The 25,310-nt window shown below is 41.1% G+C and overlaps 1 protein-coding gene across 1 annotated transcript; it reads right to left on the bottom strand.

Annotated features, from left to right (window-relative positions):
• Positions 1–506: 506 nt before the first annotated feature.
• atic (5-aminoimidazole-4-carboxamide ribonucleotide formyltransferase/IMP cyclohydrolase) lies at positions 507–19,723 on the bottom strand. The gene is made up of 15 exons (XM_083996936.1): positions 19,572–19,723; positions 18,610–18,736; positions 17,871–18,014; positions 14,484–14,572; positions 14,163–14,314; positions 12,804–12,960; positions 9,808–9,933; positions 7,012–7,119; positions 6,832–6,917; positions 6,650–6,739; positions 5,378–5,503; positions 4,377–4,469; positions 4,108–4,290; positions 1,867–2,022; positions 507–905 (listed from the first exon to the last, which is right to left on the bottom strand). Exons 1-15 carry the CDS (start codon positions 19,588–19,590, stop codon positions 786–788), a joined length of 1,776 nt encoding a protein of 591 aa, XP_083853062.1. The 5' UTR covers positions 19,591–19,723; the 3' UTR covers positions 507–785.
• Between the last annotated feature and the right edge of the window lie 5,587 nt (positions 19,724–25,310).

Here is a 25,310-nt window from a genome sequence, read left to right as displayed (position 1 = left end):
CCAGACTATCAAACACCTGCTAGCTATGCCTGGTTTCTATTGGAAATCGATAATGGGCGCCATTTTTTAAACAACGGCAGTTCACAAAGTAATGAGTGACATCACGTTGAGTTGCAGCTTGGCCGCACTGATAATTTCAAAAATCAAGACATATAACATGTCAATGTTCAGCAGGTACAGTATTTTACATATGGTTAACATGTTGAACTCTACATTTGCTCAAGGACAGAACACAAAGCTGAGGGCGCGTTTATAAACCAAAGTGTTGGGTAGTAATAATAAGGATGGAGGCAAAGTTTATGGCAAAAAACCCATAAATGCTAACTATGCTAAATGCTTTTGCTGTATAAAATGTCACGATTGGAAGGTTTGTCCACTGGATATCATGACCCACTGAAAATGTTGCCGTAATTCTGCAGTTAGTTGTTCACATATTTATCTGGTATAGTAACTGACCAGGGTGTAGTAGTGGGTATATTAAAAAAAAGAAACACAAGAAACTCAAAAACTGTTTACAGTTTATTTCACATTTAAAGTGACTGAGCTAGAAAGTTAACAGCATTTCTCCATAATATCAGGAATGTAGTCAATAGTTTTACAAACCAGTGCATTAGTGTCGATCATCTCTACTTCGACATGAAGAACAGGAATGTTTTGAGCATCAGAAACATTAGAAAAACTTTTTTTTACTACAACGAACCAGAACTTTGAGTGTTATTTTCTTTTCTTTCTTTTTTTTTGTAGTGTTTAGTTGAAGATCAGTAGTAGAAACGTTGAGATGCTGCTCAGTGGTGGAAGAGCCGCAGGTTGGTGTGAACCAGAGTGATGCTCTGCTCGTTGCAGGCTTCAATCACAACCTGGTCGGCAGCAGAGCCGGCCGGAGCCGCGATGTACTGCACGCCGCTCTGCAGACACAAAACAAGACAGTCAAGTCAGAAAGTGTGTACAGTTTAAAGGGATACGCCAACTTTTTTTTTTTTTCATGTCTTGCCTCACTCCCGAGTCCATGACCAGCAGATAGACACCATCCTTTCGACTGTGCGTGCAGTAACAAGGGAGATACGGGTAGAGCTGGCGCACCGCTAATTAGCTTAGCTCAAACACTGGAAGTGTATGGGTAGTGTTAGCCTGCTTCCACCTAAAGTCATCAGAGAAACTCTTCAGCAACTCTAAACGGAAACCGGCGGGCCGATCTTCGTCTCAGAGCTGACAAAACTCTCCGGTAAGGCATCTTGAGCGGTCAAATGCCGCTAACGGGACGAGATCGGTCAAAACGGAGGGTTCAAGCAAAGACGGTTTATTTTGGTTCAAGCTAGCTACATCGAGGGTAGGTTAGCTTCCTGTTTCAAAGTAAAAGCACAAATTCTATCGTCATGGTTTTCTGTATGTAAAGGGCAACGGGTGTTTTATTTTGTGAAAGTAACCGGACGTGCGTTGGTCACAACGGCTAGCTTGAGTAGCGCCAAATTCATCCGAACAAAATTGTAAACAGCTGGTATTTAGACAAATTAACGACACACTGCTGATCTAAACGGCTACTTTCTCACCTAAAATGTTTGAAATGTGGATAAAGTGATATATTTACAGAGTTTAGAGATAAAATGAAATCAGCTTCTGACTGCTGGTTTCGGCTCAGGTAGGAGGCAGGCTAACACTACCCATACACTTCCAGTGTTTGAGCTAAGCTAATTAGCGGTGCGCCAGCTCTGCCCGTATCTCCCTTGTTACTGCACGCACAGTCGAAAGGATGGTGTCTATCTGCTGGTCATGGACTCGGGAGTGAGGCAAAGACACGGGAAAAAATGTTGGCGTATCCCTTTAAACACATGCTTTAGTAAGAGGTGTGTTTGTGTGTGTGACGTTTACCCGTTTGGCCCGGTCGATGTTGTCTCTGAAGGGGAAGAAGGCGTCGGAGCTGACGGCCACCGCCTGCAGGGAGCTGATCCAGTTCTTCTTCTCCGTGTCCGACAGAAGCTCAGGAACGTCGTCGTACTTCGACTTCCAAGCGGCCAAGTCGGGACCCTGTCGACACAAAACAACACAAAAGAAAGATAACACAAACACAATATATTTATCTTCGATGTCCCAAGACTTGGTGTATTTTGTGAGGACTTGACCCTGAACATCAGATACACACAGTGCAGACAGAAGACAGACAGAGCGTTTTCTCCCCTTATATTTTAAATCAATTACTAATTTATCCAATTGAAGACATAAAATCTAATGTAGATGTATCAAACTTTCTGTAGTCGCTCTGCCAATAATTTCTGACATATCTGAACCAGTCTGAGGCTGATCGTGAAGAGTTTTCTCTCTCTCAGCTGCTTGTAATTATGATTCAATTGATAATAACACAAACATTTTATTATTATCCACTAGGGCTGGGACGATATGCTTTTCTCCCGATTCGATTCGATTCGATTCGATTCGATTCGATTCTTCTACGATTTTTTGGATGCCAATTCGATTCAAATTGCGATTCTACGATAACAGGCTTCTGAAACCTTTCTGACAAAATGAGATATAGACTGAGGTAAACTGCTACATTTTAACATTTATCTGCACACAAATACTGTAGGAGCCTATAAATTAACATACTCCATTATAAAGTGAACTTAAAGCAATACTTACCTTTCTGGAACTTTTGCACATTTCTTTGTCTAAGTTAAAATGCTATTAATAATCTGATGATACATTAAAATGTAAGAGAAACCCAACAGGGTTAAAAACTCATCATTTTTTCATTCTCATATAATTCTGAGAAAAGTCTGACCAATAATATTATTCGGTCCGATTAATAAGATTTGACGAGCGACCGAACCTACTTAATATGTAATCACTTTGTGCACCCCTCTCCTCCTCTCCCCCCTCCCGACCAGGAAGAACGCTTATTGACAGAGCAGAGTAGCAGCAGGACACAGAGAGCAGAGGAGACTAGAGTCACAACACACTAGAAAGAAGGTTTTTGGAAATAAATAGTTTTTTAAAAGACCAATAACTGCAGCCGCAGCTGGTCGTGGAGTTTCATGTCTGATATTGTAACGTTGATAGTGATCAGCCCCGACTTGATACGTAAACACAGGAAGTCACATGTGTCTATAAAGCATCCAGTGCTAACGGCTAGGCTACTGTTAGCTCCCTTAGCTCTGTGAGTTCTCAGCGGTCCGGACCCGGTTGAACTCCGGACCGGCGCGGCTCGACTCGGCTCGGTCTGGATTTATTTTCGGCCTGAACCAGCGCATCAGGTGGCGCTGGTCCGGCCGCCAGCCCGGCTCGTTGAGAACTGTAATCTGTAACAATCACTTCCCCTGCGTCTCTAGTAGCAGTAGGCTAACAACAGTTTATTATAAAACTCATCAGTCATCATCACTGAGTCCGTTTATACGGTTTTAAACTCCGGTGTTGTGTTTGTTTGTGTTGTTCCCGTTTCACTCGCGTTCCTGTTCTGTTTACCGTTGCCATGCCAACGCATGCAGCAGGGAGGGAGGGGGCTCGTGGAGCTGCGGCAGGAGGCAGCGGTGGGTGGGACTTGTCAGGGAGGTGGAGCTGTTGATTTTCAAATGTTTGTGCTGTGCTGAGTGAAATGCCAGATCGGTAAGTATTGCTTTAAACCCTTTTCAAAACCTGGACTCTCTGTATGTAAAAAAAAAAAAAGGCAAACAAACGCACATTGCACAATTTAAAAAAAAAAAAAAAAAGAATTTTGAAGAAAAACAAAAAAATGTGATTATCCACTTAAAAATGTCAAAACTGTCTAAAATTTATTATTGAACTTTTTTATTGAAGCACGAGTTATACATGTTGCTTTTAATTTTGTCATCATGCTCCCAGTCTTTGTCATCAAACCAAAGGAAAAACAACTTTTACAAAACACTAATATTTGCCTCTTATCCATCTCCATACTCTTTTGCATGTTTTATTTATATTTATATACACCTGCATGCTGACATCTACACTCCTCTTACCCATGTCCACATAATAAATAATGATAATAATAATATTATTATTATAGGAATGAAATAAACTAAACTTGCTGCATACATGCATAACTCTGGCTGAGAACAGTCTAACTCTAAGTAAAGTGTAATTGTAGGTTTCCATCCTCACCTCTCCGATGGTGTCGCTGACGTACTGGTCGATGGCGTTGGCCATCTCCGCTCGCTTCACGCCGCTGCAGAACTTCATGGCGAGGACGCGGGGGTGGTGTCTGAGCCACCAGTTATCGGCCTTGTCGCCCGCCAGACGAGTGCAGTGGATACGAGACTGTTGACCCGCTCCGATACCAATCACCTGGAAAATATAAAAAAAACAGACATGTGTTTTACGCGCTCGTCCCGATCTCCGCCTCTTCCTGTTCACCTGCTGCTGCTGCTCACCTGTCCGTCTTTAGCGTAGCACACAGAGTTGGACTGAGTGTACTTGACGGCGATGGTTGCCACGGTGAGGTCACGCACAGCTTCCTCCGAGAGCTGGTGGACACACACACACACACACACACACACAGAGGGTTGGAGGGTGAGTACTTACGTATATTGTTTTTTTTGTTTTTTTTTAATGGGAACAGGCATATATAATGTATAAACCGACAATACACTGACCAATAAACAGACAGAAGACAAAAGACAGAGCAGACTCAACAACACAACAAAGACATGACCAAAACTGGACAGACAAAATAAAATAAAAACACGCACAAGAAACTAAAATAAAACAAATCAAAACAAAAGAACAAAACTACAACAAAAAAAGGATGTGAAACTACTAAAATTGAATTAACAGTAACTACTTAGTATACATTCACTCAAAAGTAAGTTTTTCCCATTTTTTGTTATGCATTTCTATCTTGTCTTGATTTAATGCGAAAAGTAATTGGTGTCGCACTTTATTTCTACAAAAAACCAAATTCAAAAGTGTTTTTGTTTGGGTCTTAAAAATAAATATTTTCCCCAAAAGGATGATCGTGTTCACAATCTGTGGGTAATTTATCTAACCAAAATCTGACTACATGTGTACAATAAAAGAATAAATGTAACTGATCCTCCACTTCTTCATTGCAAAATGTACATAAGTTGAGTGGTTAATGTTAAAAATGTTTAATTGTTTATTTGTGGTGGTATTCTATATAAAAATCTTAATTGAGTATGAATCAATTGTTCTTGTATAAATGGACCTAAAATAATATTTCCAGGGAATCAAAGTGTTAAAAACTCATCTTCCCAAAAGGAGCAGGCTGCGTGTGGAAAAAACGACAGACATCTGCTAAATAAAAAAATTATACATCATTTTATTTATCTTAATTTTTGTTAACCTTATTGTTATTTAGACGATAATGAATTATGAATTGTTAATTAAAACGACAGTAACTCTGCTGACTCACTGAGCCGTTGGAGACGACGTTGGTGAAGAAGTCCTTATTGATGACGCCTCCATTCCTCTTTTGCTTCAGGTAGAGGCCAAACAGCACCCGCACCTCCGGCTCGTCAGGCTCGTAGTCAGGATCCATCTGAATAGAAAAAACACACGTTATAACAAAACTAGGGACGGATTTGGCCCATAGAGTAAAGACGTTATAAATGCGTTTCCTTTCTTTTTATTCTAACTAGTGGTGGGACTCGATTAAAAAACAAAATCTAATTAATTAGAGCCTTTGTGACTCTTGATTAATCGCATATCAATATTTGACACGAGAAGCAACATTTTTCAATTTAAATGGATTTTGGTATATGACTGAATCAATGAATAGACACATAGATGAGCTTAAACAACAAAATCTTGTTTATTTTCATCACTGAGTGTTAACATAAAATGCAATATGAATATAGAACATTATGATCGCATTGTTCACAAGGCACAAACTTAAATTAAAGTTAGCTATATTCAAGCTTTTTCAGGACTTTTTGTAAACTTTGTCTGCCTTAAAAACAAATTCATTTTTGTTTATTAAATTGCGATTGCGATTAAATGCGTTCATTTTTTTTGTTGCGTTATTTTTCTGTGATTAATTAATTGTAATTAACGCGATAAAGTCCCAGCCCTAATTCTAACTGTAAAAAAACAAAACAATGGGCAGTAACTCGCTCAGACTTGGAGAACATCACAGAACATTTAAAATTCAAGTCATTCAGGATTCAGTCTTTAGTATTTATTCTCATTCAAAAGTAGAAAGACAAAAAACAAAAAGTTTAATTATTTCTCAGAGCAGAGGAAATATCTGCCTCTAAGTATTATTGTATGTTTAAGTTATGCCATGTTTATACAATCTAATCCATTTTATGTCAAAATAAAAGCTTAAAAATGATCGCAATGCTAATTTCCTATGACTATGGTGTTTTCCATTATATGTTAGCATCAAGCTAGTGGACTTTATATTTAGTTTGTGATAATGACAGTCATGCTTTGAACAGGAAGGGCAGAATATTGTTCGTGAACTCTCATACAGTCGTTTGCGGCGTCATCATGTCGTTATGCGTTGGGTTGGGTTAATGTTCTAAGGTTCATCAGAAACCGATCCCCATCAAAAAGCCCAAAATTCATCTGAATCCGAAACTGAATCCTGGATTTGGTACATCCCTATCAATAACTGCAACTTCCATCATAATCTAATCATTACATCATCTTCACTTAAAGACAAAATGTAGAAACCTCTCACCTGGAGGACACAGTAGTTTCCATTCTTCTTCTTGGAGAGGATCTTCAGCGCCTCCTCGTCGTAACCAGGGGCGATGATGCCGTCAGAAACCTGAGGACCAATCACATGCATCATGAAGAACAAATACACAGATTAAAACCAAAAGTTTTCTGCTCCAACATTGTTTCAACACATGACTTCACCTCTCTGGAGATGATCTTGGCCGTGGGAACGTCACACACGTCGGACAGAGCGATGAAGTCGCCGAACGACGACATTCTGTCCGAGCCTGAAGACGAAGGAAGAGTTAAAGAGTTAAATCATCTGCACGTGAACGGGTCAAACCTCAAGTTTTATTCCCCGTGCGGCTCAGAGTCTCTGACCTCTCGCTCTGGCGTAGGCCGTGGCCAGAGGCGTGAGGTCGGCCAACATGTCGTGCACCATGCAGACCCGGGCCTCCTCCTCCGTCAGAGGAACTCCCACCGCAGCTCCTTCAGGAGGAAGAAAGGAACGTTTAAAACATTTACTTTTATTCTTACAGTTCAGTGTGTGTGTCTAGTATCTAGTATCTGGCTGCAGACCCGGAGACCTGCACAGTCAGACCCCTTAATGCCACCTGGTGGTTGACTGTAAAATTGCAACTGCACAGTCTGAACCCGCACTATAGTTTTTTTTTTGACAGGGCAAAATCCAAATAAAAGGCCAAGATCTAATTGTTTGTGAAGCTTGGAACACTTTTAAACTTTTTTTTTTTTTAATAGCCTATAATGCAGTGTTGTTTTCGTTAACGATGACGATGACGAAATATTTTCGTTGACGCCCCTTTTTTTCATGACGATAACGAGACGGTGACGAGACGAACATGGCTCTCTGATGACGAAAACATGACGAGACGCGTGTGAGTTTTCGTTGACGAGACGAGAACGGACGTAAATGTTAGTGGTCGGGCTGTGATCTCCTCTACATTCCATATTATGGATTGTCATTACTAGCTGCACACGATTTAGCAACGGCTCCGTCAACAACAGAACAACGCTGCTGAGACGAGCCGCGGTGCGCCGCCGCCCGGTGCTTGTGATCAGAGCGGCAGAGAGCAGCAGGCAGTGATCCGCTGCTCTGGTGACCTCGGTCAGTGCGGTGCAGCCGCTCCGCGGCGCTGACGGGTGGTCAGACGTTCAAACGCATGACATTTCTGCTTATTGTGCGTGTAATCTGTCCATTAAAATCAACAAGTGTCTGCAACACTGCTGCATCCTTGTGTGGTCACGTCCACTACCTGGCATGCAGCGCACATTCTGCTCAACACACCTGCCGTCACTCCATCAGAAAAAAAACTGAATGCACTACTGTTACCACTTTATCTGTGTGTAGGCTAATGCATAATCCTTAGACCATAAAGTATTTGGCATTGGGTGGAAACATTATGTGTTATTGAATTAATTTGTTGAAAGACTTTTTTTTTTACTGAAACTGACTAAAACTAGACGAAAACCTTGTTGAGTTTTCGTCGACTAAAACTAGACTAAAACTATCACATATAGGAATGACTAAAATTGACTAAAACTAATAAGTATTTTCGTCAAAAAGACTAAGACTAAGACTAAATCTAAAATGCCTGCCAAAAACAACACTGCTATAATGAAATAAAATGCTTTTAAATGTTCTATTGCATGGGGTTACTATTGGTTTTGTATGCTAATGGATACAGATATGACAGATACCAAATATGGACAATATGGAGGATGGCAGTAGGAACGTGAGGATCGAAGGTGAGTCACATTGTTCGTTTAATGTCATAAAAGTTTGTCGAAAATCTGACAGTGTGGGCCAACGTTTCCACAAAAGTATCACATTTTATTTTTTATCTTTTTTACTTCCCTTTTTCTTCCTTGCTGTTGTTGTAAACTGTAAATTGCATGCACTATGTTTTAATGTTTGTATCTCGTCTGTATTGCCTTTTACTGTACAATTGTTTTATCCTGTAAAGCACTCTGGGCTGCACGTTGTGCATGAAAGGTGCTATACAAATAAACTATTATTATTATTTTATATTTTATGAACACGTTGGCCCACACACACAGCCTATAGACCCTTTCAGAGAGTGTAAACAAAGACAGGTGTGGCTCATTAGAAAACGCTCTGGTACACTAAATGGAATGGAGCCTTAATTAGTATCCTTGTTAACACCTGTATTTGTTTATACTCTCTGAAACGGTCTATAATTTTATTTCTGTTTAATTTAAGCACACAGTAGTATTAAAAGTATCTCGGTTTCATTAACTTAAAGCAGAAGTAAGTGATCCGGTCGTTTTGGCTAATGCTGCGTTCCAGGCAGGCATTTGAAACCGTAAATTACAGCTTCAAGTCACAACTTACGACTTTGTAGCGTTCCAGGCAACCCACTCGTGTTTCTCCGACCTGTTTTACCTGTGAAAGTCACTATAACGGCCACTCGTAACTTCTGACCCGTGAACTCGTACCAGATCGAACTGGTATGACTTCACAGGTCGGAAAAACACGAGTTACGAGTTTCCTTGAACGCACCATAACAGTCCTCGTCCCTACGTCGCCACATTCAGGGCGTTCCTTGGCTGCACACACAGCCCTGCATGCCGTTCTCTCTCCTCATTGGATAAAAACTGTAGGATACGAGAAAAGTTTTCTCCTCGGCTCAGAGCAGAGCAGAGGGACTGACAGACCCGTGTTTCAGACCAAACACTCTATGTAAGTGATTGCTGTCGGAAGATATAACTATTTAAGACTTATATTAACACAAATATATCACTTACTTCTGCTTTAAGCACACAGTGTTAAAAGTATCTTGGTTTTATTAACTTAAACAAAATGTGCCGGCCAAGCGAGCTTCCAAAAAGATCAATATTATATTATTATATTACTGTATATGACGTGCATATAATAAGAGTATCGTAGTAAACATAATATGGTCAAACGGTCGTTACACTGTTAGATACATTTTCGACAAAAACTTTAATGATATTAAACGAACAATGTGATTCACGTTCGATATTTACGTACCTACTGCCATCCATATTGTCCATATTTCGTATCCGTCATATCTGTATCCATTAGCAACAAAACAGGTGGCGCTGTAGCAAAAACACCAAGGGGTCTGAGTGTGCAGGTCTCCGGGTCCTGCAGACACATGCTCCTCGTCTCACCTGCAGGACTGACGTGTTTGAAGGAGGCGGCGGCCGCCATGCCCAGCGCGGCCTTCAGCTCTCTGACCAGCTGCCAGGCGTTCAGAGCGTCACACAGGTTGATGAAGCCGGGGGAGCCGCTGACCACTGACAGGACAGAGAAGGAAAAACAAAACAACATAAAATGTGATTTAAGGGTGAAAACTCTTCATGCAGCAGCAGCAGCAGCTCCATAAAGTTAACAACATCCTTCAAAAACTAATACATGCAGTTGAATTCCTCCCCCTGATTCACACTCAGCTGATAACAGAAATATTTTCTTGTAGCTCACACTGAATTTATTTCTCTGAGTTACGGTTCATTTTCAGCAGGACATTACTGTCATCTAAACTTTAATAAAAAATAAACTGTACAGGTGCATTTTATCAAACAAAAGGTTGGACAACTACTAAATATAGTCTCATCTGTATTCTGAGAGAGTCTCTGGTGAAAACATGAACACAAGTCAGATGTCTGAGGTTACAGCTGGTTAGATTAACTGGAAACAACTGACCAGATGTCACAACATCCGTCTACAATCTCCTCTAACACTCCAGAAATAACATGTTTTAAGTATATAAAAAGGAATATTTAATAGACAGAGATGAGATGTGAACATACTGTCAATGTTATAAGAAAATAAGTGCATATATCACTTTAAAAGAAAAATCACTGGGTCTGTTTCCATTCAGCTGCTTAACGCATATTTTGAAATTGTGTACTTGTAGAGAAACTCCTGCACACTTTCTTCTCACTTTTATCAAGTTTCGGTCACAGACTTTTCTCAAGGCATCAAAGTGTGCAGGAGTTTCTCTACTAGTCCCTGAAGGCAACGCGCATCAGCGGTTTTGCATGAATTTGCAGACCAGTTTTTCATCATCAGTCTCTGTATTTGCCTCTAAAACAACTCTGTGTGGTAACGTTGTGTTATTATCTCATAGTGTGGTGAATGTGCAGGTCATAACTTGTCCACCAGAGCGTTGTGGAGTTGTTGGATTGTGTATTTGATGAGTTTGATGAGGGAAACCAAGAAATCCCATGAGCCTCCGTAGCGTAGCTCTGAGCAGCTCACGGCTCTGCTCCGCCGTTCTAAAAATTAAAGGTAACGAACTAGGGATGCAAATTATCGAGTAATTCATTAATCGATAGTTGATAGACCTTATCGATCGATGATCGATTAATTGATAAGCGGCGATTTTCCTGAGAACCTAAATTTTAGGGGAAAATTTAAGATCAACATTCCTTATGGACTTACACTAGTATTTGTTAGTTTATTTTAAGAGCACAGCACAATGAAAATGTTTAAGTAGCACGTTATTGGGACAGAGAGCTCTGAGGTTGAAGTCCTATCATAATGAGATGAGATGAGAGACACCGCTGCGTTTCCATTACAGATTTTTGCAAAATAAAAGCGATATTTCTGAAACTTCGAAAAAGTGCAACTGCCATTTGCGGGTGTTTCCATTGAAAGGTATTTTGCTAATGAGCCGTAATGCGTCTTGCGTTTCTATGGTGACGGCACAGCGATCTCAGCTGCCGACAGCTGTTGCTGTTATTGTTTTTAACATTGACAAAAACAGCGCTTGATTGCTGAAAGGCAAAGCCCGTGTGGCGCTGCAGCGGCCACAAATAAGGACGCACTCAGACTAGGGCCAGTTGTTCTGTACCGTGCTGAAGCCCGAATGCCCCCTCCCCTGTCCCCCGCTGCCCCGCACTCACACCACCTCCAACCCAAGCCTGCAAGCACGGTTTCCTCCGTTGATATAGAGGGACTATTTGTTTACCAACACGGCGGATGTGCGCTTTAACCTGACTGCAGAAAGAACGGAGCCTTTTAAACACCAGCGGTGATGAGGCGCTGACAACAATATAGGTGGTTGTGTCCACACACCCGTACTTGTTTATGTGACTTAAGGTGACATGTCGGCGCAGGAGGGAGTGGGAGTGTGGATGCGAGCCAATCTCCTTCAACCATGTACGGAAAAGGGGAATGATAGGAAAGGGTTTTCTAATTTAATGAGAAACAATGCCCAGGTCAGCAATGCATGACAATAAACATGTGGTTCATTTGTCCCCTCAAGTTACATAAACCAACACAGCGTGGACACACGCGCTGTTCTCCGCGGCACCGCAACGAGCGCTTTTTTTTTCTTTTTCTTTTTTTTTTAAATTAAGCTCCGGTAGCGACCGGCTAAACTACGGAAGGATACTGTAAACCAGCGCGGATCCGGTGTGTTTATCAAAGCTTGTTCGCCGTGCTGAGGCACCGTGGGTTTGAGCTGCGGTCAGGCTGCATTACAACTCCTCAGGCAGCTCCGTGTCGGCGGCTTTTTGACTCGTTACTCACTGGTCGTCTGTGTGTTAGCGATGGTACAGCCTGAGTCCCGTAAAGCTACAACAGCTGTTGTTGTCTCTTTTCACCTCCTCTCCCTCTCTCCCTTGAGTGCTGCAGTGCGCTGCGCTGCACACGTTTACACAGAGATCCGCTACATTATGTCGGCTTTGCTTGTTAACATTTCACAGTAAAACTCCCATTGAAAAGGAACGATTAATTGCAAGTAATTTAATTTAATCGATTAAATTCTTATCGACAATTAATCGATAGTCGATTAATTGTTTGCATCCATATAACGAACCTACTGCTACGACTATAGCGATTATGGCAATGGGCCAGTTTGCCAAAATGTTGAACTATCCCTTTAGGAAATTGTGAACTTAAAAATGGATGACGGCAAACGAGTGAATAACTGAAATATTGCTGTGCTTTTTCAGACAATTTGACAAAACAATATTTTAGAAAACTGAAATAAGAGAAGATAAACCCCTTTTTTATTTGCATAAAATGACTCAATAGAACTCGCCATTAATTATTTTGTTTTATCTTTTATTAGAAAATGAGTTAAACGTGTGTTTCTATAAACCAGGTCACTGAGCTCAGACTGATGTGATGTGCTGTGATGTGTGTGAGCTGCACCGACCTTTGAGGGGGAGTGCGGGCCGCAGCGTGTAGAGCTGAGCCGGCGCCTGATGGGGGTTCATGCCGTAGCGCAGGGGCAGCTGGGAAACCCCGCGGCTGTACTGACCACGGAAGTAGTCGGAGATGGCGTCGTCGTACTGGGCCGTGTGCGTGAAGGCCTGAGCAGCAAAAAAAAAAAAACACACCATTACAACCGTTTTTGTGTTAAATCGTATATATGTGTTTAAGTGTCAAAGTTCACAGGTCTTCAAACTCTGTGACCTGAGCATATATTTCAACACGTGTGATAAAAGTCTGAGCTGGACTTTGACCTTTCACCTCTGAGCAAACACAAGAAGAAAAAAACAACAAGTGAGCAGCGTTTCAGCCTTTATGGTTCGTAAAGAATCAAACTGCATCTGTTTAATATTGTGCAACCATCGTTTTAACACCGAGGTCACACCTTAAAAAAAAAAAAGGCCAGAGGCAAAACTCACATCTTATTCCCAACCGCCTGTTCTCACTGTTGTGACACAAAAACAAGTCTGAACAGTGTAGGTGTAGGATTAAAGCTGCAGGAACGCACAACTTTAGCCGTTCCAATGATAGATTTGTACTTTTTTTTTTTAAAGGCATAGTTCAACATTTTGGCAAATTGGCCCATTGCCATAATCCCTATAGTCATAGCAGTAGGTTTGTTACCTTTAATTGTCGGTGCAAGCTATTTTTAGAACGGCGGAGCAGAGCCGTGAGCTGCTCAGAGCTACGCTACGGAGGCTCATGGGATTTCTTGGTTTCCCTCATCAAACTCATCAAATACACAATCCAACAACTCCACAACGCTCTGGTGGACAAGTTGTGACCTGCACATTCACCACGCTATGAGATAATAACAGAACGTTACCAGACAGAGTTGTTTTAGAGGGAAATACAGAGACTGCTTAATGAAAAACTGTCCCTGAAGGCAACACGCATCAGTGGTTTTGCATGAATTTACCGCGTGGTGAATGTGCAGGTCACAACTTGTCCACCAGAGCGTTGTGGAGTTGTTGGATTGTGTATTTGATGAGTTTGATGAGGGAAACCAAGAAATCCCATGAGCCTCCGTAGTGTAGCTCTGAGCAGCTCACGGCTCCGCTCCTCCGTTCTAAAAACAGCTTGCACCGACAATTAAAGGTAACGAACCTACTGCTATGACTATAGGGATTATGGCAATGGGCCAATTTGCCAAAATGTTGAACTATCCCTTTAAGTTTCAGCTCAGGATCAAGATAAAAATCTGAAAACAGTCCGACATGTTCCTTTAATCATTAAATTTTAATCAGTCGACTTGTGTTTGACAGGAAGTTCATGTAACGATGAAGGAGGAAACCAAACGTACTTTGAGGGCCAGCGTCCTGCGGGTCTCCAGGGTCGTGTCTTTGCCTCCTGAACTCTCCATCTCCTTAGCAACCAGCCCATAATCGGCAGGGTCGCACACGATGGTCACTCGAGCGTGATTCTTGGCCGCAGCTCTCAGGAGAGTTACCCCACCTGAGGGCAAAAACACAAAACAAAACAAAACATGCACATGTAAAGTTTATTTTTTAAGAGACAGAAACACTTTGATTTTCTCTGATTAACATTTTATAAACATTATTGAATCATTTATTTATTAATCATTATCGTTTTATTCTGAATCTGAAGCTGCTGTTCCTCTCACCGATGTCGATCTGCTCCACGGCGTCCTCCACTGTCACGTCAGGTTTGGACACCGTCTTCACAAACGGGTAAAGGTTACACACCACCACTCTGCAGGAGAACAAAGAAACAGAAACAAGTCACACTCAACAACAAAGACTGAAAACAAAACACACAACATTATGACTGTTTACTGGCCAGTTTTATCTTCTTGTCCTTTTGTTTTTGGCAGATGAATGAAAGGGTTAACATGCTGCTCAGAGTTAAAGCCCCAGTATGTATGATTCCCCCCATCTAGCGGTGCGGTTGCATATCGGACCGTATTCTTGATGTTGCATTCAGGTGAAATGGGGCAGACGTCAGACAGACAACAGACGCTGCATGTAACAGGATAAACAAGCGTCTATGTAAACAAGTGGTCCGCCAGCACTAGGGATGTCACAATTATAGATTTTCTTGGTACGATTATTGTCAGAGAAATAATCACGGTATTACGATTATCACGATTATTATACATTAATTAATTTCACAACATATGAAAGTGTAAAATCAAATACAGCCAGTGTTTAAATACTCAAATCATTAATTGTCATCTATACCAAATGTTTACGTTTATTTTATTGTTCGTTTGTTGTTGTTTTTTTATCACAAATGACACGCTAACATTTAAATTCCTACCACTTGTATGTTACGTTAGGTAAATGGACCAGTACATTTACTTTGGTGCACATCTGCCTCCGTGTTTCCAACATAATCTATTTTGGAAAGTGACGGTATTTAGGAATCTTTACAGTGAATTAATTGTGCCGTTTAATACCGCGATTAATTGTGAAAACAAGTAATCGTGACATCCCTAGCCAGCACGAGGCAAAGCAATACAGGCAATGTGACAACGTGTTGTCATGGTGATGTGGTATTGTTTTACCGTCTTTCTCTGGTGGAGTAAAATGACATCCGGTTGGTTTGCCGACGGCCGTCTGCCTGACTGCACCTGAATGCAACACCAGTGCCTCCGTCCTTCCTCACACTACACAGTGGTGACAGTTTTAACAGGCCGAGCCCACAGCTCCGCTCAGTTTCCGTGGTTACCTACGGTCACGATGCAACATGGCCGCCTCGGTTCGGTGCGTCGCCCACTTATGTGTTTGTAACGACTTGTAACAACTCATTCTAAGGTACCAGAAAGCTTTCATTTGTATGTGGCTGTGATTCACCTTCAGTGAAATACGGATTTATGAAAGACATATTTGATTTTTGCTGATAAAAAGCCAAATAAGTTACATACTGGGGCTTTAATGTCATTCATCTTTGTTTAAACTCAGATTTAGTTCTGACACTGGTTCAACTCCTGTTTCATCTTCAAAGTCACAGACACGGCTTAAAGTGAGAGGGACTGTAAAATATTTTTTATTTTTAGGCTTTGACAGAATCAGATCTTAACCTTAAATCTAAGTGAATGTCTTTACAGTTAATTACTGAGAACACATCACGTGAGTCATGAGGATCCATGTGCTCGAATTTACACGACTGAGCAGATTCATTCATGTTAATTATGTTACAGAGACGAGCGAGGACAGAAACTTTCACTACGTTCTCTGATGTTTGAGCTGCAGGACTTTCTCTCTCAGCTCTGTAACAATCAAGCTCTTCTCTCAACCACATCTGTCTGTGCCTCTGCTGCAGAGGTTTCCTCAGGTGGTTCACATGTTGTGCTGGTGTCAAACTCACCATGTGAGCTGATGTTCGCCCTTTGTCTCATGTGACTGTAAATTGAATTTCTTTACATTTTTAGACTGTTGGACAAACCAGCTGATTGAAATGTCAGATTAATCAATGAAATAATCATTAGCTGCAGCTTTGATCACTTCATCCATTCACTTCCTCTGTGTTTTCATCACATGTCGAGCAGATGTCGATCAGACAAACTGCTGCAGGTTTTTTTTTTTTTTTACTCGTTTTATCATTAAAAACGTCACCACTTCATCATTTTATCCCATTGTAGTTTATATTAAACTGTAGAAACAATGCTGCATCTCTGTGAGAGACGACGTCCATCTATGGAACAATCTGAAAAAGGACAAACTAAAGAATAAAGATCAAACATTATATTTAAAACAAAAATTAAAAACTAATATGATATACAAATATAGGACACATGTCTTTACATGCATGTGCACATGTATACTATATGCAATTGTAAAAATAGATGGTTGAGATGATATTACAAAGTGTTGCATGGCGACGTGTTTCAGGCCGAGGAATTTACTGCACCATTACTGCAGTCATTATTTAAATGTATTCTTCTTTTCCCCGTCTTCTTCTGTTTTGATATCTACATCATCAAATTTGTAAAACATAAGTCCACGACTTCCTCCCCCTTTCATTCAGGAGTTGCATTATGTTTTGTATTAAAACTGTTTTTCTTTTTCTTTTTTCAATGAATGAATAAACTAAACTAATAGTGAGGTTGTAAAATGGCAAAACTTTGACCCTCTCAGTTCATCCCTGATCCCACATGATTCACAATCAGTTGATAAAACACAGATTTTTTCTCTCTGAGGTGAGTGTGTGTGTGTTCAGTGATCAATATCTGATCAATAGACGGTATCTGTAGCCGACTTCTGTTTAAAGGGATAAAACATTCAAATAACTCCATAGTGCTTGTCTGTAATGTCCCTCTTGTATTGAAGCCCCGACATGAGAAATTGTTCCGAAAAAAATTAAATAAGTCTATGTTTTAAGCTTGTTTGTAGCGGAAGCTCCCAGTGTTGCTCTGCCGGAATCTCGCGCGATTTGCGGAGCCGTGAACTGGGTCAATGCAAATCCCACGAGATTTGGACGAACCAGGAAGAGCTGGGAGCTTCCGCTACAAACAAGCTTAAAATATAGACTTATTTAATTTATTTCGGAACAATTTCTCATGTTGGGGCTTCAATACAAGAGGGACATTACAGACGAGCACTATGGAGGTATTTGGATGTTTCTTGGTGTGTCTTTTTGGACGAAGAAAAGTGAGCTCCGTTCTCAACCGTCATATGGACATGCAGTGCTGCACGGAGCCCCGCTGTAACTCAGAGAAGGCACGGAGGACTCTGAAACTTCTCCCAGCCCTTAGTCCACATGAGGGGGAGGAGATAATGAGTGAAATTTGAAATTTGGGTGAACTATTCCTTTAACGGAGCAGTGACACTGTGACTCTGATCCAATCACATTCTTCTCTGAACAAACCAGAGTCACAAGACGAGTTCACAGCAGCAGCAACAACACAACCTCTCCAATTAACCAGCTGCAAAATCAACCACACGTGTTTTTAAACACACAATCTACACACACACACACACAGTCAGTCACAGGTTGGACACATCTGACCTGTTGTGTAGTTGTGTGTCTGTGTGTGTGTGTGTCTCACCTGACCAGGCTGTATCCCAGCTTCTCCATGTCGGCCGTGTCTCCGGCGCTGCTCCGGGCCAGGATGCCTCCGTGCACGGCCGGGTGCAGCGTCTTCACTCGGCCCCCCAGCATCTCCGGGTGTCCGGTCAGCGCAGACACGTCCCTGACACACACACACACACACATTAACACACTTAAACACTGCTGCAGATGCACAGGGTTAATATAATTACACAAAATTGTAAGTTTTTTATCTTTATCTAGTTTTTTTATTCACTTATACTGCTTTATAACGCAGAGCGCACATCCACACCGGTTACACATATACAGCTCTGGAAAAAATTAAGAGACCATTTTAAAATGATCAGTTCCTCTGGTTTTACTATTCATAGGTAGCTATGTGTTTGAGTAAAATGAACACTTTTGTTTCATTCTATAACCTACTGACAAAATTTCTCCCAAATTGGAAATGAAATGGCAACTGGTCAAAATAACAAAAAACATCCTGGTGTTTAAATTCAGACCTTGTATAATGCAAAGAAAACAAGTTCATATTCATTAAGAAAAAAAACACACACACAACACAACAGTACTATTTCAACCAGGTGATCAGCTAAGTAGAGTGATGTGTGATTGTGTTGGAGTTCAATAGACACTGGAATCGATGTTTGCCATTAATACATGTAGAGAAAAGGCTGATTTATTAACAACATTTTGGAGAGGTGGTCTCACTGTATATTATTCATACAAGCACACACCTGACAGAGAGTCCAGCATCCCGCAGCGCCTTGGCCGTGCCCCCCGAGGCCACCAGGGACAGACCCACGTCCACCAGCCGCTTGGCGAAGTCCAGCAGGCCGGACTTATCTGACACACTGAGGAGAGCTGCAGGAGGAAGAGGAGGAAGAAGAGTGTTAACTAACTGTTGTCCTCCTGGGTCAAGGAAGGAAGGAAGGAAGGAAGGAAGGACAAGGGGAAAGAAGGAAGGAAGGATGAAGGGAACGATGGGAGGAAAGAGAAGGAAGGGAAAAAGGAAGGAAAGATAGATGGAGGGAGAGAATAGATTGGGTCAAAAAAATAAGGAAGCATTAAGGACGAAGGGAAGGAAGGAAGGAAGGAAGGGAGGAAGGCAAAAAGGATTGTGGAAAGAAGGAAGGGAAAAGGGAAGGAAAGAAAGACAGAGGGAGAGAACAGATCAGGTCAACTGGATCAAAAGAGGAAGGAAGGAAGGAAGGAAGGAAGGAAGGAAGGAAGGAAGGAAGGAAGGAAGGAAGGAAGGAAGAAAGGAAGGAAGGAAGGAAGGAAGGAAGGAAGGAAGGAAGGAAGGAAGGAAGGGAAAGGGATTGTGGAAAGAAGGAAGGGAAAAGGGAAGGAAAGAAAGACAGAGGGAGAGAACAGATCAGGTCAACTGGATCAAAAGAGGAAGGAAGAAGAAGTAAGGACGAAGGGAAGGAAGGAAGGGAGGAAGAAAGGAAGGAAAGAAGCAAGGGAAAAAGGATTGTGGAAAGAAGGAAAATTGAGGAAGTGAACAGATTGGGTCAATTTGACCCAGAAGGACGACAGGAGGGTTTTAACTAACTGCACCACGCCGGCTAACGTTAGCCTCGGAGCTAACTAACTAACATGCTGCATGTGCACAACTCCAAACTTTGTAATGGCGACACAGACAGTTCAGTTCACTTCATCATCAAACATGCAGAAAACTTCTTCCTCCTCTCACCGAGCTCTGCGGAGGCCATGGTCCGATTCCGGTGTCGGTGTCGGTGGTTTGAGCTGCGGCTTCGGTCTGAGGCTCAGAGAGGAACTGGACTGAGTCTGAGTCTGTGGTGCTGCAGGTGGTGGTGGAGGAGAAGAGGTGGAGGAGAAGCTGCACACTTTTTCACCGCTGTATCATGTGCTGCCAAAACTACAGTAACCACGCCCCTGATGACGTCACACCCCTCCTCCTGCACGCACCACGCACCACGCGGCCGCAGCGCCGCAAAAAAAATGCGCATATTGATGTGTGCAAAGTGAAAACACGAGGGAGGGAGGATGGATGGATACAGAACAACTGAAGTCCTGTGAAGTGATTTGATGTTTGTATGTGCACAAGTGATGCATGAGAGATGAGAAAAGATTTGATAAGAATCAGACATTCTGTGTTATGCACAAAATATTCAGGGAAGCTTATAGTCTACAGCTTTTTATTATTATTAAGCTTCACTTATTCTCAAAGGTTACCCTCATTTTCAATGTTGTCAAGTTGACAAGCACATCAAAAACATTGACAGTTATTACAAAGAAGACTTTAAGGGAAGAAAATCATCCAAAACAAGTTAGAAACACAGTGATCCAAGATCAAGGTTGGAGTGTGCTCCATGAGCTAGAAGCATCATAAAAAAAATACTTGTAGGCCTACAAAGTTTAAACTCGAGGAACTCTGAGTAACAGCAGATCAGATAAGTGCCATTGTACAAGTTATTAAGAATAATAAATATCTACACTGTATATAGGCTAATATAATATAATAAATTAATATCTACACATTTCTATATTACACTGCCAATTTGTTGTATATACTTTTGTACATTACATTTTATTTGCTATTGTTATTTTGCTATTTTATTATGTATAGGTTGTTCTTTATATTCTTTCTTATCCTATATGTTGTTATCGTCACTGTGTGTAATGCTGCTGCTGCACTGTCCTTTCCCAGCTTGGGATCAATAAAGTCTATCTATCTATCTATCTATCTATCTATCTATCTATCTATCTATCTATCTATCTATCTATCTATCTATCTATCTATCTATCTATCTATCGGCACAGTAGGCTACTATTACTAAATGCTGAAGTGAAAACTCTGCTCAGATCTCAGTCAAGTCAGATGAAGTGTGTGTGTGTGTGTGTGTACTTGATAATTACCAATAGGCGTTGACCAGGTTTGTTTCAGCTAAACACAACTAGATGTTCAAATTAAAGCTGGACCACCAACTAAATCAGTGTCAATGTCAATGTACAGATTGTCTTTCTACTAGGCCTACATGTGTTTCTTTCATTTAGACACCAGGGGGCAGACACGGACCTTGTTATCAGTTGATCTGTCATTAGTAAAGGGCCTGCTGGACTCTTCTCTAGAAAAGGTGTCTGGTCACATTTGTGCAGAATAATAATATTTTTTTATTTAATATTCCAGTTCTATGTTGTGTCTTTAAACACACTGACAGAAACCGGCCGAATGAGCTTCTGTTTCACTTCTTATTTAAACACAGAGATTCTGATATTTGCAGGGCCGTTGCACAGAAAGGTGATGACATTTCTCGGGGCCCACAGCCCAGTAGGCCCCACGAACACCACCAGTAGCCGAATCAATCTCCTTCTTCTTCCTCTTCTTCCAGTCAGAGAGCACTGAGACACTGTGGCCTTGGGCTCGGTGTAAGCGTCATTTATTATTGTTTTGTCATTTGCGCTGATTTATATTGACTAGTAACACGTTTTTTGAATGTGCTTTGAGTTTTGAGCCATCTGTGGTACGGTTTGGGCTTGTGCGGCTTCCGTAGCGAGAGCAGGAAGTGAAGCGTTGTTGAAAAGAACGGTTGAAAGTGTTAAATAAATGAGTGAAGACGGAGCGACACAGTCGTTTTAACGTCTGCGTATAGCCACGTCTGCAGCTCGACGAGTAGAAGCGGTCTCCTGTCATCTCTCATGAGTGGTTAAAAGAACAAGAAATGAAGAACAAAGAAGAGAACGTAAGATAGCCACTACACTCGGCCTCACACCGTCTCAGGCTTCAAGACAGTGTGGACAGGAATAGCCTAAAAAACATGGTTTAACATGACGATTAAACTAATAATAATAATACGAGATTGTCTCCATGTTGTAAAATACAAAAAAGGGGTACCTGCCCCATGTTTTTAAATACTGTACTTGTGTTTTCCTTACCCTGCTTGTTTCTATTTCAGTATAGGGGGACTGTCAATGGAAATTAGCTTTTTAGCTAGTATTGAGTACATTTACATTTTTATCTTTAAAATGTTTATCAATGTAGGGATTGTCCCTCTTTATCAAATAAAAGGAATTGAATTGAATTGAATAAAATGCATCGTTCTTCACTGAATCAGTACAGGTCGGACGCTCAACCTACTCTGATCCTACACTATGTCATCACACGTCTGGTGTGATATTAGAAACAACTAAGGAAACCAAAAGTTTCATTAAACATAGTGTATAGTATTTGTACGAGTCAAAATATATATAGAAATTGCTTTTGTTTCTTTTTGTATGGACTTATGACGTCATTGCATTGTGATTACACCATGCGTAGAGTCGTTGAGGGGTGTGGGTATTTTCTTTTCTTTTACTTATTCCGTGCAGTGGCGGGAGTTTGAAACAAAGGAAGTAAAACAAATTTGTTACACCATCACCTTCATCGTCATCATTATTTTATTCATCATTATTCAAGCACGCCTGGAATAGTTTTTTCCTTCTTTTTTTGCAATAACTGCTTGTTGGCTCTTTTTTTTTTAATTTTTGTTACAATAAACTTGACTTTTGGTTTTTGGACGCGTCACAAAAGACTTGAAAGACGGCTGCCTGCAACAGTATTACGTAAATCAGACTGACAGACATGTTGTCTGCTACTGTCACTCACCGTCATCGCTGCCCTGGTTGACATACATAAAAAAAAATGATAATACATAAGGGGCCCATTTCAGTATTTTATCAGTGGGGGCCCCCCAAAATTTCTATTAACGGCCCTGCTCTTAGTTAAGTTCTGTTAAGTTTTTAATGAACAAACGTTATGATGAATAATAAATAATAAACGATCCTCAGCTTCATCCTGTTCCCCCTGACACCATGAAACATCCTCTAAAACACCTGTAACCTACATTTCCTGCAACAATAAAAGACTCTCCTCCTCCATCCTCCTCCTCCCTTTGCCTTTTCAATAAACTTTATTGGTAAAAAACGGTGCCTTTTTCATGCTTTCAAACAGCATTTTAAGTCACGGACAGATGTGAATTTATTGGGGGCCCCGTCACTCACCGGCCTCACGCGCCCATTAGTTAAGTGACAGGACCAAACCTGCACCGATACACGTGATTACGTTAAAAGATCGCACAATCTGTTCATATTTTTACGTAATGAGCCTGACATTTTGCTGATGGATTAAACTACAGGGTGTAAATATTTTTAAGGGGGGGGACGATGATTTATCGTCCAACAAAAAGCACAAAAAAACTATGAAAATGGGGGAGATTCTGGTAACTGCTGCTCTGACATCTCAGAGGCGACTTGACTGATTCAATAGACAGTGAAACATTTTTTATAGAAAGACACCAAAGGCTCAGAGTGTGTGTGTGTATATATATATATATATATATGTGTGTGTTATTGGTGAAAAGCAGAAGGAGGAAACAGGAGGCCGTCAGCACTTCTGAGGGAAACTGACAGCGTTATCAGCACTAACTATAATTTACACAGAAGGGGGGGTGGCGGGGGGATTTTTAATCAACACGACTGTGTATTCAGATTAAATTAGAGGAGAAACGGAATCAATGACCTCCATATATTGCTCTGCTGCCTTATCAATTAGCTGTGATTTTTTGTACTGTGTCAGTGGGATGGGGGGGGTGAGGGGGTGAAGGGGGGTGGGGGCCTATAAAAACAGGCCAAATGGCGTTTGTCAAAGAGCTGACAAGTCACACAACTAAATGAGCTCCTATTGATTCGCATGATTTTTCATCAGCCAGATTAAAAGCTGCGGTTTGATAAAGGTTCGGTCTCTGAAGCTCGTTATGTGTTTCCTATTCTCTCCTATTAAATCAAGACTCAGAGAGTTTCCTTCAGATATGAGACGTGTGACCGTGTGCGTGTGTGTGTGTGTGTGCAGGTTCGCCTGAATTATTAATTACCAACAGGCCTTGACCTTTATTTCACCCAAACACAACTGTATGTTTACTCACCTCTTGTCACCTTCACCTTGTCTGCTGACTTCCTGTCTTCCTGTGTGTTTATGTTTTCATGCCAGTGCCTGCTCACCTTATTTAGCTACTGCTAGTGTGTGTCAATGTTTGCTTAAAGCAGATATCAGTGGAATGTTTTTGTTAATATAAGTCCTAAATAGTCCTATTTTCCGTCAGCAATCACTTACATGAAGTATTTCAGCCTAAACACGAGTCTCTCCGTCACTCTGCTCTGCTGTAACCCGAGGAGAAAATTTTCCTTGTGGGATACAAGTGTTATCCAATGAGGAGAGAGAACAGCATGAAGGGCTGTGTGTGCAGCCAAGGGATGCGCGTGAATGTGGTGACGTAGCACGAGGACCAATTGATGCCTGACAAGGGCGGGGGCTGCTAACTCATGGTGCGTTCAAAGAAACTCGTACTTTGTGTTTTTCCTTCCTGTGAAGTCATACCAGTTCGATCTGGTACGAGTTCACGGGTCGGAAGTTACGAGTGGCCGTTATAGGGAACTTTCACAGACAACAGGATGGTAAAAACACGAGCTACGGGTTACCTGGAACGCTACCAAGTCGTAGTTGTGACTTGAAGCTGTAACTTACGGTTTCAAAAGCCTGCCTTGAACGCAGCATTAGCCGAAACGGCCGTGAAGCTGATATCTGCTTTAAATGTTTGTTGTATAACCTTAATAATAAGCATAATAATAGTAAATTTTACTTATAAGCGCTTTAAAAAATGCTCAAAGACACTTTACACTTTAAAAAAAAATCATAAAATAGGTAGTGTCATCATGCAAAAGTTTGTCCCCCCTTCGGGCCAAATGTCTGTTAATGTGAACAGTTCATCAAGTGGAAGATGAAATGATCCAAAAGACATAAAATTACAGATGACACATTCATTTTAAACAATATTTTTTATTTTTTTATTTTAATCTTTTACATTTGGAAACTATCCCAGTGTGTAAATAGTAAATCTCTTGTCTGATACCTTGGTCAAAGTTCTCTGAGAGCTCAAGTCTCCTGGGTTTCCCATTCATTTTGCAGGCTGCTGCTTTGTTTCCCTTTTTCACTCTGAAACTGTAGAAAACTAAAATAATACACTGATATTGATTAAAATATTGAAAAAAAAAGAGTGTTTCATGTTTAACTTTATGTCTTTTGGAGATTGTTTCATCTTCCACTTGATGAACTTGGAAACACGTCCTCATGCATCTGCTGCTGTGCTCTTCTTCTGCAGGCGACACCCTCATGTTGTGTCTCTTTGTGTTTCTACATATTTGACATATGTGCTTTTAGGTGGTATTATTTTAGTGATATACCATGTTATCTATAGAGTATGTAATGCATGTACTATGTTGTTTAGTTGTGTTGTTTTGCTACAGCTTGGCAGTGACACCTCGTCCAGTTGAAAACTTGGCTGTTAAAGGGATAGTTCAACATTTTGGCAAATTGGCCCATTGCCATAATCGCTATAGTCATAGCAGTAGGTTTGTTACCTTTATTTGTCGGTCTAAG

The sequence above is a fragment of the Trachurus trachurus genome (genome assembly GCF_905171665.1).
Source record: "Trachurus trachurus genome assembly, chromosome: 3".
NCBI classification, from domain to species: domain Eukaryota; kingdom Metazoa; phylum Chordata; class Actinopteri; order Carangiformes; family Carangidae; genus Trachurus; species Trachurus trachurus.
This window is presented reverse-complemented; position numbering and strand designations above follow the sequence as displayed.

Coding starts and splice junctions, on each gene's coding strand:
- atic (XM_083996936.1), bottom strand. Junction 7,120..9,807: donor CAAACACGTCAGTCCTGCAG/GTGAGACGAGGA, acceptor TTCCTCCTGAAG/GAGCTGCGGTGGGAGTTCCT. Junction 4,291..4,376: donor GCTACGCTAAAGACGGACAG/GTGAGCAGCAGC, acceptor TATATTTTCCAG/GTGATTGGTATCGGAGCGGG.